The 16,794-nt window shown below is 38.0% G+C and overlaps 1 protein-coding gene across 3 annotated transcripts in view; it reads right to left on the minus strand.

Annotated features, from left to right (window-relative positions):
- Window positions 1–16,794, minus strand: part of SLC4A4 (solute carrier family 4 member 4) — a 383,761-nt gene that overhangs the window by 321,909 nt on the left and 45,058 nt on the right. For 2 of the 3 annotated variants that reach the window (XM_055111447.2, XM_063603791.1), the window contains exon 2: window positions 13,160–13,233. In XM_055111447.2, coding sequence (XP_054967422.1) covers window positions 13,160–13,232 — 73 coding nt within the window. In that variant the 5' untranslated portion in view covers window position 13,233. Of the gene's footprint in view, window positions 1–13,159; window positions 13,234–13,580; window positions 13,978–16,794 lie in introns of those variants that run through there. The other variant, XM_055111446.2, reaches the window with a different exon arrangement.

Genomic DNA, 16,794 nt, shown 5'->3' on the forward strand with positions numbered 1-16,794 from the left:
ATCTCGGCTCACTGCAGCCTCTGCCTCCCCAGTTCAAGTGATTCTCCTGCCTCAGCCTCCTGAGTATTACAGGCATGTGCCATCATGCCCAACTAATTTTTTTGTATTTTTGGTAGAGGTTGGGTTTCACCATGTTGGCCAGGCTGGTTTTGAACTCCTGACCTCAAGTGATCCACCCACCTCGGCCTCCCAAAGTGCTAGGATTACAGGCACAAGCCACCACGCTCAGCCAAAATACAAGTAATTTGTTAGCTTATTATTCTCAAACCCATAAGAGTGTCCATAAGCAGCTCTAATAAGATACAAGCAAAGTAACATTGCTAATTTACTGGTATAAATACCAGCTCATGAGAAGAAAACCCCCTTCAAAAAGCACAGCGTAATTTTGCAGTTACCGGGGGTAAACCAGCCCTTTATGAAATTTTGCATGAGGGTCCAGACTCAGAACAAGGGATGATTTCTATTTTTATATATGGATAAGGGCAATTTTTTTACATAAAAAATAATGTGTTTATTAATAGATAATTACGTATTACATATGTCATTTATGTATAGATAATTTTGAATACTGATAAGTAATTTATTTTAATTTTAACGCTACCAATTACACAGGACCAGGCATGCAAGCAAATGACAAATGTGATGAAAAACAGGGAAATACTTTTCTTCCCACTGAACTGCATGGGAATTTTATATACTGAAAGCCTCCCAGAAATCCTCAAGGCAACCTGAGGTTCCCCAAGCAAGACTGATAAGAAATCTTAGCTTGTTACTTGATGTTCACTGAGCACAGCACTATTAATATTTAATATTTGATGATGATAATAATAGTGATAACAATCTCTAGGCAAGAACTAAGAGCTACAGAATAAAAGGTCTCAAAGGAGACACAAGCTTATGATTGTTAGCTAGACTCCTGTCCTTTAGCTCAGCAAACGTATGCATCTGTCTTCCAAGAGCTCATTTTTAATAAAACAGTTCTATTAATTATAGTCTTAGATGAAGGTGAGGAGCCTAAGACCACATACTGAAGTTGAGCTTCCTTTGAAGTTTCCATTATTAATGGCTGATAGTAAAGGCAAAAACTGACTGGCACTCTATAAAGTCTGAATTAGTGAATATGTTTATAGAAATACAACTTTATTATGTTCAGTGATCATCAATTATTTGAAAAGATCTTAGCTAGAAAAACAAGAATTTCCCCTTAAAGTTACTTCAGGAATCTACCTTAAGGAATTAACAAAATTAGAAATCAGGTTACCCTATGTAAACTGCAGTTCCTGAAGAGCTTTTCAATCTTCAAAGTTGATTCTCCAAAATAATGTTAACTTTGCTCTAGCAAAATCTTTCATATCTATAGATACAAAATATATCTATATCTATATAATTATATCTATATAGATATAAATTTACCTATACAAATATCTATATATCTATCTCTATATAATCTTTATAGAGAGATTATATATAAATATATATTTATTTAATGCACAATCTGAATTAAACATAGTCTCCCACTGTGTCTGGTACACAAAGGTGCTGCATAAATGTTGATCCTATTTCTCCCTTCCCTTTTCAAAGGAGAAAAAACAGAGCAGTTTTTTCTCATTCCCACCCACCTCCAGCCCTGATAATAACTAACTTGTGAACACTCTTTGTTCTCCAGAACATTCACCTAGAGGAGGGCAAAAGAGTCAACCTCAGACCTATTCTTAACTTGTCCCTTAATCGGCAGTTTTAGCCATCCTACAGAGTTGAGCTCTTCAACAAAGGCAGCACCTTCCATAACCTCAATCTTCCCTAACTCTGTCCAGAAGCAAGGGCTTGGCAATCTCCACCCTGATTTGGGCAAAGTATCCCCCAGAGCTTTCAATGGCTCACTGCCAATCTGCAGGAAACAGGTCTGTAAGTCCTTGTACTTGCTCCAATGAGACAGAGTAGAGCCAAAAGGCCTAGGAAGGCCAGCACTAGGCAGAACAGTGCTCAGAGTGAGCAGAAGCCACCCAATGGGAAGACATGAACCCTCCACTTATCCCGACACCCAGAACCACCCCACACGGGCTACTGCATTGTAATATGCAGTACACATGTTGTCAGACAAAATCCACCTGTGAGCCAAACACAGAGAACTGACAGTTTCCATCATTTCTCTTTGGTCACCATTTGCACAACTGAATGGGAAGTAGGGTTGGAAGATAAAAAAACAATAGCTAATTCAGTGGTCATTGATAACTGGATTTGCAATTGCAGCCAGAGAGGCAGCTTAGAGAGACACATAAATGCACACGTTCACACTCTCATTCCAACCACATTGTCCATCTCTGACTCTATTATGGCTTCTCTTTTTGCAGTGGCCTAAGCCCAGGCTGGGCAATAGGATGAAGGGTCCTTGGTTGCTATAGACAGGTAATCTGCAATATAGTCAATACACTCATGGCTAATCAGGTATCAACTATTCAATATAATATATAAATATTCAATATTTTAATATATGTTAATCTATTATCATAATTATATATCATATATGCAAAATATTACATATGGTTATATATCTTATATTGTATTAGTAGATGAACATATTTTTAAATATTATCTTATATAAAATATTGATGTAAATATTTAATATATTAAATATTAATTTATATTTGTTATAAAATATAAATATTAAAGTTCACATTATTCCCTTCCCTCATATACACATATGTAGGTAAATGAGATGTAGATAATACCATAGGGCTATAACAATCACCCAGAACTAGGAAAAATGCTATGAGAGACTTCTGTTAACCTAGAATCCCAGAATCTTCAATACTGTGGTTTTCCACATGCACCCAGGAAAAAGAGGGACGACATTCATTGACACAGCAGCACATAATCATACTTTTAAAGTGGCCTAAAAATCACTTTAACCGGTTCAGCCTCTTCATTTACCAGTGATCTAACTAAAGTCAAATAGGCAGTTAATGACGTATAGAGACTAGGACTCCTAGTGCCCCTGGATATATAAGCCTTCCTTTCCCATTTTTCCACTATCATGGTACCAGTCCTCCACCCATCCCTCCCATCCTCCACTGTCTGGAAAAAACAGCCAAAAGAATAATAACGATTAATCCTTTCAAGTTAGTAATTATTGAGAAGGGAAAAATGGGCTCAGGATTCTCTGGAAATGTTTGTCTTAGAGATACAGAATGACAAATTGAAATCCACCACCCTTAGTTCCATAAACTGCTCCAAAATATGACAATGTTCTAGCTGGGACATCTGTCTTCCCACTTACTACCAGGGGTCATTCAAATGCTGAGGCCAGTCTTATGTCTTCTTTCCCTCTCACCTCTCTGTAAGCTCTTTCAACACCTTTTATTCCTTTCAGGTCTTTCCACTTCCTGTTCTTCCAGGTGCTTCTCCTAGTTCTCATCCACCTCCCTACCTAAATTCCTTTTCCTCTGCAGAGGGAGTCAACCTCAAGCACACTCTTTTGGGATGAGCACAGCCTTGGGAAAGTCAGAACACCTGGATCCTTGTCCTAGTTATTCCAACTCCTACCAAGGTTACCTCGAGGAAATCATTTAACTTCTTCATGGTTCCTCTAGCCATCTGTAAGCTGAGAATATTGAACTAAATTTTCTCTAAGATCCTTTCTAGTTCTAAAACATCTATAATAATTCCAAATATTTTAATTAGTTAAGTGAAGTGGAGCACATAGAGGGAAAGGCTAAAAGTTTTCCAGCATCACCTCAAAGTCTCTTCCTAACTTCTCATAATGATAGTTTTCTCTTGGGCACTCTTATTCCCAACTAACCATGACACCCACATTGTTAACAAAAGTTACCAATCACCTTCTTTTTGCCAAATCCAGTAGCTACTATTTAATCCTCATCTTACCGGACTTCAAGGCAGCATTCAGCACTGTCAATTGCTAGCTCCTTATTAAAAGCCCTCTTCTCGGCCTCAGAGGCTTCACCCTCTTCCCAGTTTTCCTCCTACTTCTATGACTGCACTTTGTTAATCTCCAAATGTTGGCACTTGCAGAGTCCAATCGAGTCCTCTTCTCACTCCATTCTTTGACCCTGGGCAATATCATCCATTCCTATGGCTTTAAATGCTAGCTATATGCCTAGGACTCCCAGATTTATATCTCTATCCCTGTCCTTCCTTCTTAGTTCCTGCTTGTATAGTCAACTACCGGCTTCAGAGTTCTACTGCGGTATCTCACAGGTGCTTCAAATTCAATATATACAAAAGGCTAAACTCCTATCATCCCCCACCACTCTTCCTCCACTGTTCCCCATCTTACAAAATGGTACATGATCCCCCAAATTGCTCATAATAGAAATCCAGGAGCAGCCATCCCCATCCATACATCCACCCATCAATTCAACACATTTGTCTCCAACTTTTTTGTCCCCACTCCTGTCCAACCCAAAATCATGTCTCAGTTGAATCTTGGCAACAGCCCCCACACTTCTGTCTTTGCCCTCTTGGGACACTGTCTCCAGCCAGCAGCCAAAGGAATCTTTTCTAAGATACAAATTTGGTCTTATCACTTCCTTGCTTAAAACCCTTCTGCAATGTTTCCTTAGTGCACACTCAATAAAATGCTAATATTTAGCATAACGTAAAAGACCTTGAGTTATCCTTGTCCTATCCACCTCAGAACTCTCCCCCTGTTCACATGGTCCAGCTACTGTAGCCTTATTTCTGTTTCTCAAATGGGCCTACCTCTTTCTCACCTCTGGACCTTCACACATGCCTGCCTGGAATGCTTCCCTGATTCTTCACCTAGCAAATTCCTTTTCCTCTTTTAGGTCTCAATTTAATGTTATTCTGTAGGAGATATATTCCCTGGCCTTCCATGTAAACTCACCTACGTATGTGATACATCTCTAAAACTACCATATCAACTAACCTTGTGTCCTTAAATAATGGCTGGTTTATCTGACTAAACAATAATCATGGTCCTAGTTACAATGTTATCACATTCAATGATACACATAAGCCTGGAAAAGCAACATATTAGAGGTCACACCTGCAACTGTTCTTACCATTTTGATCGGCTTAAAGAAAAAAAAAAAGCATGGTCCATCAGTTACTTAAATTTAGTAAGAAGAGTTAACGTAAGTACTAAAATCAACTAATCTGTTGATTACCAGATATTAGTATTAGCTTTAGTCTGAAAGTGTTCTGCAGTCACAGCAACCACTGGTGAGAAAGTGTTGCACATAAAGATAAATTACATACAACGATTACCTGCAAGGGAGATAATACCTTAAATTTATGGGGTTAATCCTGGGGGATTTCAAATTGCTTTACTTATATTCCTAGAAAAAGTAGGAGATGAGAGATAGTACAAATTCTATCTTGTACAAAAAACTGAGATTCAGAAATTAAGTAACTTCTTAATGGCTTACTGGAAGTATCAAGGTATTTTTCAGGTATTATCCAAAAATTCTTAGAGCATTTCTAGTAGGTGGCTAAGAAGATGGGTTACTCACTGCACTTTGCATGAAGGAACCATAACCACATGACAATGATTTGCCTTGTATTATGCAGAAAGGCAGTGGCAGACCAGGAACAGAAAAAGGTCCTGAGACTACTGGTCCACCACCATGTTCTCTAAACCATAGAACAGAAGGAATAAAAGCGAGTAAAAACTTGAATAATCAGATACTAATTTAATTTGTCAAACACACGTATCCATTAGATTCAATCATGGGCTTTCATTCTACCTTGAAGACATTTTCTTTATTTTTCAGTAGGAATCAAATTTCCTGTTGAAAATTTAATAATCAATTGGGGGTTGGGTAGTGATTTAACCCATCTATAACAATGTAATTCCATTCCTCTAAAGCTGATATACTGGCCAATATTACTAAAATTTAAAACCTCTTTTTATTCCCGGAAGTTTTTGGCCTGGTAAAAGTTACTGAGCATTCCACCATGAAAATAGTCAATAAAATAATATTTCATGAGGTCTAAGTAGAGTCTGTTCTTCCAAAAATCAACAGAATATGAAGAAAGGTACACACATTGGATATAGCCCTTTGGATAGCTGCCTTCTAATTCTAACTCTATGGAAAGGCAGAAACAATTTACCAGATTTGAAAACTTTCCAGCTATTCAGAGAAATGAATTATTTAAGTCATCCATACTGCTGATTCAGTGGATGTCACTCACCACCCTCACTACCTTCACCTTTCATCCCACCTGGCAATCAGCAGATCCAGGGATGAATGTTGGAACCTCCCGTGAACCTATGCCATTGCAGGCTCTCACCTCAGTCACCTAAATGCAATCAGCCAAAAGAGTAAAATAAAATAAAACAAAATAAAATAAAATCTCACCAGCAAGCTCATGACAGCAACAAGAAAGCCTCAACTGATCTTTATTATATTCTTATTTTACTCATTCTCATCAGGCCCAATTCTCAGTTCTCCCAATGATTTCTAATCTCATGATGATAAAAAAGGGGAAATATTTAGTTCAGGTTAGAATATATAGTAGTATTTCCATACTGTTGCATAATCTCATTTAATTGGCACCTAAATTACATAATGGCCAGTAGGAAGCAGAAGTATTCTAGTCTACGTGGCAGACAAGGGGAAATGCATTTCTATATGCATGTTTAAATACATATACACATACTAGACTCTTGAATCCTTCTCACTGGCAGAAAAACACTACATTCTTGAATCCGTTTTCCAAATGAAGCAACATTGCAGGCTTTATTATACAATGGACAAGATTTGTGTTTTACCCAGTATGCAATTATGGTTAATATCCCTCTTCTTGGAAAAAAAGACAATTTAACAAATTAAGGATAATGTGTATCAGAGCAGTCTAACTGTGAAAATTAGATTTCATACCCAGAGCTTAAAGGATGAGAATGAGTCCAAAGGGAAACAGAGAGTAAGCCTTGGGAAGTTTCAATGGATCATTCTGGCTTTAGTTTTCCAATATAAGAAGCAGTAGGTAAGTATGGTTAGGAAGGCAAAGGCTAGATGTAGGGAGAAATGAATTAAGCAAGTAAACAATATTTACACCAGTTACAATTTGTAGAAAAGATTATAATAACCAAAGAAAATTATATAAAATTATAAGAAAATTATAATAACCAAATTATAAGAAAATAATTAATTAAATAATTAAAAGAAAATTATAATAACCAAAGAAGATTATAATAACCAAAGAAAATTATTGGTGAGGCTGTATCCATCAGAAAGAAAAACAACAGACAGTGGTGGAGTATAAAGCACTCCTGTTCCTAATGCCAGGTACAGCAGCAATTGCTGTTGGAAGTTCTTAAGAGTTCTAAGGTGAATGACATGCTCCATTGTTCCCATTTTACAAAGAGAAAAACCCATAATCTAAACTATAAGTTGCTTCCTTCACCTATGCAATGATTTGGCAATAGAGCAAGTTTTAAATTTTTATTCTCAAACTGATACTTAGTGCCTCTGCTTTGACAACACTTCAATAAAATAAACAAGAGACTCCCCAAAATAAATATCAAACAACATGTCTCACTAATATGACCAGATAAAAAGCTTCTAAAAAGAAGCTCAATCTATAGGCAAAACTGCTATAAGTGTACTATTTCAGAATTTCTGGATCCTTGCCAAACACAATGCAAGTACCAAGTGCAATTTGGTATGGCTTATTGCCATCAAAGAACACCAACACCTAGGATAGGAAATGGCTTCAAGAGGGCTTTGGCCGATACTATACTACCAGGGAATTCTCTGCAGTTGGAAAATTCTCAAATTCTCAGAAGAAATGTCTGATTCTAGTTTCAAAAACACACGGAACTATCATCAGCCTTCCTTGAAGTGAAAGAAATCTATATATAAATATTTAACTTCCCTGACACAGCAAGAGGTGTCAGGCAGCTACAGAGCTAAGTGCTGCATACTTGAGGACCTCTGGCCAGCGTTCAGCTGAGGCCATGAGGAGAAAGGAGCAGGGAGTTGGGAAAGGTCTGTATGGGCTCAACCTGTTCTGGGAAACCTATGTTACTATTCAAGTACCAACTTTTAAAAACCTCACTGTATTTCTTTAAAGTGGGCCAATGTGTGGATACATTGTTTCCTTTTAAGAAGGCTTTTCCTTCAGCAGTATTTGCCCAAGAGTTTCCTCTGTACACACTGTTTTCTGAGCAATTAGAGTGAACAGCAGAGAAGAGGTCAGCAAAATGCAACCGGACACTTATATCCAGCGCTCAGAATAGCCCCAGTCCCAACTTGGCCCCTCCCTTCCCATCCGATAGGTTTTCATTCACTCCTTCTCAGAAATTACGTTTTATACCATTGTAATTATTAAAAAATGTCTACCAGGCCCCACTTTTTTTAGAAAAAAATACTACCTTCTCCAGTACACGAGTAGATGATCATCATATCCTGTAGCAAGAAATAGGTTTAAGTCATGATTTCATGTCTGTAAAATGTTGAGGTCTTGACTTCCAAAAAGACAAAAGCCACCATTTCATCATTTTAGTCTCTTTCTTCAAAAAACATAGTAGGAGAATGAAAAAGTTTGATAAAGCAGAGGTGTTTAGGACCTTCTTTTTCTTATCAGTATAAACATATAAATGATATAAGTATGTCAATGATCTCTGCAAAATCAAACAGGAGTAATACCAAGGATAAGATGAGAGGCTATATCATTTCATTAGAATAAGAGTACTAAGATAACAAAACTTCTTTTTTCTTTTTCTTTTCTCTTTTCTTTTTTTGAGGCAGGGTATCACTCTGTCACCCAGGCTGGAGTGCAGTGACACAATCACAGTTCACTGTAGCCTTGATCTCCTGGGCTCAAACGATTCTCCCACCTCAACCTCCTGAGTAGCTGGGACTACAGGCATGCACCACAACACCCAGCTAATTTTTTTTTATTTCTCTGTAGACATGGGGTTTTGCCATGTTTTCTGGGATGTTCTTGAATTCCTGCCCTCAAGTGATCCTCCCACCTTGGCCTCCCAAAGTGCTAGGATTATAGGCATGACCACCACGTCAGGCTTTGAGAACCAAATTTCTAACAAAAAAATTTAAAAAATATGTCAGAGGATTATACAAAGTGATTCTACATATGCTTTATTTAGTTTATGTTATACATTTATTTATTCATTCTTTCTCTTAACAAATAATTAGTGAATATCTACCCTGTCCCAGACCCTGACATACTTTTTTTACTTTCCCTGAAAACAATCCTCCTGTAAATTCCATGCATTTTCAACAACACTCCCTCTTAATGTCCATCAGTAGACATGCGAATTTGTAGAATTATTCTTCCATTGGGACAGATGGGTGCATACTTCCCACTGCATTAAGTTTTGAATGGAAGAGGAAAACCAGCACAATATAGTATAATAGCTCTAGGAGAGTACTGACCAAGCCTCAAAAATGGAGACACATTTCAACCAATACTGTGTTACTGCATTTTATATTTTCTGAGTTGTTGGTTGAACTTGATGTTAAGAAGAGGCCCCTCCTCATGAAGTCAGAGTTGCCAAGGCCTGCTGGGAGTTACCTAGCCTTGCAGAGCCAAAGTCTTATCTCAAAGGATAAGGTGGAGTTTGCTCTTTTCCCCTATTGCAAAATATGAGACTATTAAGTAATCTGTTTATATCATACAGATCCAAAATTCTGGCTGGCTTTTTTAGGAATAAAACATCCATAGGATTTTCTTCTGTTTTTGGAAAAAGCTACCTGGGACTGACTCTTCCTATCTCAATCTTCATTCACGCTACGTAATTAGCAATTTCCCCCATCTATGTTTGAAACAAAAGGTGAGTGGTGTTCCTTGTGGTCAACACTTATGGATCATTCTGGTAATGTTAATTTGTCATCTACAGACCAATTCTGTGGAAGCGTGGAAGGGCCTGGGTGGGAGCTGGGGCATTTTGATAAAGAAATAAATATGAATATCTGAAATACTGACATTTTAAAATGAGTTTATCCACAGTAACCTCTCTCCTCCTAAAAATGTTAACTTTACAAAACCACGCATAGTACAAGGTAACCAGTGGAAGAGCAGATTTAAAGGCTTCTATTTATTTTAAAGATTAAAATTGGCACTTGGTTTCATTTTGAAAGAGTATCTCTTTAAGCCATTAACACATGAAGAAAATTATGTGACAATGAGGTTCAGGCCTTTAAATATATGCCACATAGATAAATTCATTATTTAAACAGATGACTCCTCTTCTGACTCACTCTGTGCTTAGTGAGTTTTGCAGTTGATGGTTTTCTATTAAGTTTTTAGAATGTGGATTAAGTGTCATGCCACCCACTGAGAGTAAAGTTGAACAAGGTGAACTGAGGGCGTGGTTTGAAGTCTCTCTCCTCAGAACCACAGCATTCGAAGGAACTAAGAGTATCTGGCTCTTCTTGCCTTCAGGTTGAGCTGAATCCAATCACCCCAAATTAGGGGACCCTAATCATTTTTAAAGCATGAATATTTCAAAGTAACAAGAACTATCAGACCTTAGTTACTTTAATAATCACTTATTGGGAGTACATCTTATTTATGCAGATAACTGTAAAAAACAAAGTTTTATTTTAAGTTGACTTTGCCAAGAATGTTTACAAACATTGTAAACTTCTATGTTTATCCTAGAAGCAACAGAAATAACTACTTTCATAAAAGAAAATGTAAATAATAATATAAAGTGTTCCAGCTCCTTGCCTTTTGAATTCTGACCCTTAAAACTGAGGCATTCACTTCTGCCATAAATGTGCCAGGAAGCTACTTTAGAATAGAGATAACAGTTTGCTTTTCTTCAGATACACTCTTCTCTATGCAATTAAAAATATGAGATGGACTCATATCCTTGGGAAAAAACATTCCCCTCAAAATGTGAATACTTCTTAGAGGTCTTAACATAGGCCGTCTGTTTCTTCATTCTCAATCACTGGAACCATGGATGTGCCAAAAAATCCCTGTCCATTTCAACCGTTTTATACTATCACCTAGAGCTACTATAAAAATCTAAGACCTCCCACCCCCACCAATAAAGCAAGGTGAAAAAGGGGGAGGGTCAATTGGGAGAACACCAAATTAAAAATGAACAATTTTGTTCATTTCAAATGAGCAATTACTATAATTTCAAGGCTAGTACTGTAAGACAGTCAGCACTGTTGAAAGTTACCCACAAAATAATCCATAAGCAATCTTCTTATGGGGCTCAGGACTCAGCAACAGGCAACTATCTGAGCATGTCTTAGAAGAAATGTAGTCAGCTCAGGTGCCAATCAACATGAAAGTCACTAAAATAGAGGTCTCATAAAAACAGGAAAACACACAAATCCATTTGGACAGTTTAATCATCACAAAACCAACACATTTCTTGAATTTTACAGATGCTTCTACCACCTTTGGTTGTGTTTCTGTTTCTTCTTAAAGAATCCTGGCTACAGATTTGTGTGCTATTCATTTATATTGTCGTCTTAATTTTGTGCTTGAAAATCAAGGGAAATACTTCAGGAAACGCACTTCTTAGTCAAAGCCTTAAGAAACAGTATACAATATCCTATTGCAGTAGAGTACTGTCAATCCTACAGACCTTACTCAAGAAGTGATTTACATCTCTTGTGAACCTAGCTAGGACATTATTCTCAAAGGAAAACACACGCACACAGTATATGTCACTCCTAAGCTTTTTCTACTTCAATTGTCTTAAAACTATAGGCTATTTGCTCAAAGCTACATTATTTCTTATATTCATATGCTATAACTCCTCTTTGCTTGTATCTCCTCTTTGCTGGTATCTCCTCTTTGACACTGGGACAGTGACAGAGTCACTAAAATGATGATTTAACATCATGGGTTTCAGGAATCTTAAGACAAAAGTTTTACTATTTTGCTTTCACCAGCTTGACATTTTCCCACAGCATGTTGTAAAAATGCAAGGAACCCATAAAACAATATGAAAGAAAATACTGTAGTTTCCGTTTTCCTAAGAAACTTAGGCATCAAATTCTTATTAGTCAGTCTCAAGAGCATAAATGCGGGAAGTTGGGGGGGGGGAGGAGGCGCCAATCCTCTAACACCACATGGGCAGAAGAAACTTACTAAAGAAACATGAGAAACAACATGATAGCCACACTATTCAAACTGTTCCAAGTGGCACAGGAGCATCACTTGCCCAGTACCTGGTGTTCAGTCTGCTTGAAGAATCACTCCAGAACATACAATACTGACTCTCTTTTTCCCAAGCCCACCACCTTCTGGTTCAAGTTTGGGGCTGGCACTAAATGCTTACCACATGGCACCGGTCAGGTCACAATCTCCAAAACACAAATGAATTGTCTCTCAGGTGACTTTAAATGGTGGAAGTGATCACATGATTCACCTGCAAGTTTCATTTAACTTTGAGTATTGCCTATAACCCTGATTTTTAAAAATCTCATTATAAATATTAATAATAACATATATCTGTGATGCCTTCATATAATTATTTTAATAAATATTAATTCAGCTTTGCCTTCTATCAAATAAATAGCATTATTCCCACATTATTGATAAGTCAGGAGACAGGAAAAGGGAACGCCCGCTGAAAGTATTATAGCACCAGGTAAAACATAACTCTTCTTTAGTTTTTAACAGGCACTAGGAAACATCAGCAAAAGAGATTGAAGTTTTTTAAATAAAAAATGCTTGTCCATCTTTTCCTAATTGACAGTCATCCATGATTATCACTCTTAACATCTTCAGCTTAAACCCATTTCTCCTGCAACAATGGTATCATTATCCTTCTGTAATATCTATATCTTTACACTACAAGCTACAAGAAAGAATATTAAAGATGCTGCTGAATATATTTATATAAATCGAGCAGCTTTCTTGAATTAGTCATTGGAAGGTGGTTAGTATTATCTGGTAAAATGTTTATTTTTGATGAAGAGGCACAGCTAACATAGGCACTTACTTTAAAATAAGACTTTTTTCAAACCAGGCAAGACCCATATTGAATCAGATTTTGACGGTCCAGTGAAGTTCTTAAAATTACTTTCTGTGTTGAAGCAAATGTAGAGATTGATGAAACTCTATAGAAAAGGTTTGGTGTTTCATTTTAAAAATGTAAGATATATGAAATGCATGAATGTTATTATCTATAGAGACACATGTATGTCAACAGACACTTTCCCAGACCCATAAAGCTCACCTTCTACTTCTTCTTCATCACACACATGCTTGAGGAAGGAAGCCCCTCTGTCCAGGACAGCTTCATCCTCCATCCTATAGTAATAAAAAAGAAAAAAAGAATGCTCAGACTTCTCCTGGAGCGAGCCACTTGGAGCAGCCCAGCTTCTGGGCAGGTTAACCTGCAAGCTGTTGTTCATGTTAGCAGGGCAGAGTCACTCTTCTTCTGGTGTCTGCTACTGCTTCACGCAGCTCCTCTCATCTGGTGCTCGAGAATATGCCGGTCCCACATAGCTTCAGTTCTAACCTTGAGAGGGCACCCACATAGACAGGTAAGAGAAAATAATCCCAATCCTGTAGGCAGGATGTTGGGGGCTCTCCCCTTTAGGGTTTTAAAATTCTTTTTAAAAAGGATGAAAGCAAAAAAAAAAAAAAAAAAATACCAAGAGAGGAAGTTTGGTGTGTCTGGAGTGCTCGTGATGATCGTTTGTGGAAATCCAGCTTCAGTGCTTAGCTCTTTAAACACCCACTGCATAAAATGTATACCCTCACACACACACACATGCACACCCACCCACACGCAGAGAGCGACAGGGAGGTAGGCTAGTGCACAGTGGGAGCCTAGCTTCCAGCCAGCCTCTTAATATCAGCACAGCCCAGTATTCTCTGTTGAGTGGCAAGCTTTGAGTCACATGTTGGCCTTACGGAAATCTGACATCTGAGGATTATCCAGCAACCCGGCTTCGACAATACACACAGATACATGCCACCCATTCATTCATTTTCCACATTCTTATCACACATCTTTCTCTATGTATATCTGCCCTGTTAACTCTTCCCTGAAGGGCACAAAGTTCTTCATTTTGTAACCACATTATGCTGTCCTCCTGTCTCCTTACATAATAGGATCTACTCTGCAATTTCATATGCTAAATAAGACCTCAGAATCCATCCAAGGAATGACAGCGTTTTTAGGGCCTCCCGATGCCAAACATGCTTCTAGTTTATAGAATGAGTTAAGGTTTATTTCCATATTCTGCAGCTCCTTTTCATTGCATTAACTTTGATATACAGAATTCCATGAGGTCTATTTATAGTGAAAGCAGAAAGAAATCCTGAATTGCTCAAATGCTGCTTGTGTAGTACCAGTCTAGAAACAAAGAACTTTCTCTGGGGACAGCTGCTCTATGTCATACCGTACATGAGCCCTGCCAGAGAACCAAATGTTCATTCTGTATTCTATTCATCCAATTATATGCTCAGGCATTGAATATTGTAGGTCTGTTTTCCATATTGTCTGTATAACTTATTCTTGTGCTTCAGATATTTGTTATAATCTATGCGGATGTGCATTGAATTCATATTTTTGTCCTTACTATTTTAGAAGCATATCCATCTCACAAAGCAACCATCATAACATAAAAAGTGAGAAATTTGGTGTCAGGTAGCCCCCGGTTTAAGAAATCTAGCTCTACCACTGAACAGGTGTGCTACCTGGAGCAAAGTTTTTAGCTTTTTTAAGTCTCAGTTTTTCCATCTATAAAACTGGGGTAATAATATCAACCTTGCATTGACTCAACACAATAATATCAACCATGCATTGATGGCTTTGAGATTCAAATTAGGTAACATACCTAAAAGCACACAGTGCAGGACTTAGCACATACTACATGTTTAATTACTGTAAATTTCCTTCCTTTCTGTTTCCTTCCTTTTCACCCTGACCAGTCAATGGTGGACAATAGCATTAAGAAACTCATTACCTCTGGACACTTGCAAGATGTCTTCTTTCAATAATATCAGCCTTGTATATAATAGCCCATCCTGATATACATCATTTTCCTTCTCTATACTCAAACTAAAAATAGAAAACTGAATGCAAGCAGGATATGGGTTGGCCATCAAGATTCTGGTGGAAAAGAAAATTCCTTGAAGATTTGAGGCCGGGCGTGGTGGCTCACACCTGTAATCCCGGCACCTGTAATCCCTCGGCAGGCCAAGGCAGGCAGATCACTTGAGGTCAGGAGTTAGAGACCAGCCTGACTAACACAGTGAAACCCCGTCTCCACTAAAAATACAAAAATTAGCAGGCACGGTGGCACACGCCTGTAATCCCAGCTCCTTGGGAGGCTGAGGCAGGAGGATAACTTGAACCCAGGAAGCAGAGGTTGCAGTGAGCCGAGATAGCGCCACTGCACTCCAGGCTGGGCGAAAGAGTGAGACTCCATCTCAAAAAAAAGAAAAGACTTAAGAAGTCAAGTCATTTACCAACTTCTCTAAGCCCCTGGTTCCCAAGAGGATTAAATGATAAAGTATATTCACTGGTTCAGCAAATATTTATTTAGTGCCTGCTATGTTCCTCATACTCTTCAGAGAGAGGGAAATATATCTGTGAATCAGAGAAACAAAGTTCGCAAGAATTAATACTGAATAGATGAACAAGGTAATCTCAGATAGCATTAAGTGCTTTGTGGAAAATAAAATGAGGCAGGGACTGCTTGGCACAGGGTGGTTCACATGAGGCTTCTGGATGACAACTGAGCAGAGACAAAAATGACAGGAAGGAATCAGTACTGTGAATATTTGCAGGTAAAGTGTTCCAAGCAAAGGGAACAGCAAGTACAAAGGCTCTAAGGTGAAGACAAGTTTAGGATGTTGCAGGAACAGAAACAAAGTTAGTATAGCTGGACAGGGCTAGAAGGTCAACTTTAGGAGATGATATTGATTGGGCCACGAAACCAGGGTAAGGAGTCAGAATTTTAGGTGTTACGGGAGCCACTGAAGAGTTCTAAAATGGAGAGTGACTTGAACTGTTTTTCATTTTTAAAAGATTACCCTGGCTGCTATGTGAAAAATGGACAGTAAGGGGACAAGAGAAATTAAGAAAATATCAAAGGAGCCAGGGGAAGGCTATGGGAGAAACAAGTTGTTGGGGAACAAATCAAGAGTTCTATTTAGCCACTTTAAGAATAAGATGCTTATTACACATGAAAAATGAGCCATCGGGCATACAAGTAGATGTCTGAGTCTGGAGCTCAGAGGCTCAGGATTAGAGATAAAAATTAGGAAATCAATGAATAAAGCTGGTACCTGAAGCTATTACTGGATGAGATCATCCAGGAAGAAAATGTAAAAATCAAGGAGTGGACCTAAGACCAAGTGCTGAGGCATGCCAACATTTACAAGCAGAGCAGAGGAACAAAAACAGTCAATGAGGTAAGAATCCAGGCAAGAGTGACGTCAAGGAAGTGACAAAAGGAGAGTACTGCTACCGAGTGGCTGAGAAAGATGGAAAGAGATGTAAAAAGCACTTTGGTCATGATCACCAATGTCTTCTAATTGCCAAATATAATTTTTACATACCACACAGAGTAGCAGACACAGAGGAGGCATTCAGTAGTTCTCTTTTCTCTTTCCTGCATTCATTCATTCAGTAAATATTTACTGGATGCTACTACTATGTTGCAGGCACAAGCCAAGGCACTAGAGTTACGGTGAGCAAGACAGACAAGGTGCCTAATGCAATCACATCCACCTTCTCAAAGATTACCCTTAGCAATCCAGGCAAATAAGTTCAAAAGACAAGAACCCATCCATTACACATTTGTAGACATAGATAAGGATGACAGTTTAATGAGGAAATTTTCTTAAAAGACC

Source organism: Pan paniscus, chromosome 3 (assembly GCF_029289425.2).
Source record: "Pan paniscus chromosome 3, NHGRI_mPanPan1-v2.0_pri, whole genome shotgun sequence".
NCBI classification, from domain to species: Eukaryota; Metazoa; Chordata; class Mammalia; order Primates; family Hominidae; genus Pan; species Pan paniscus.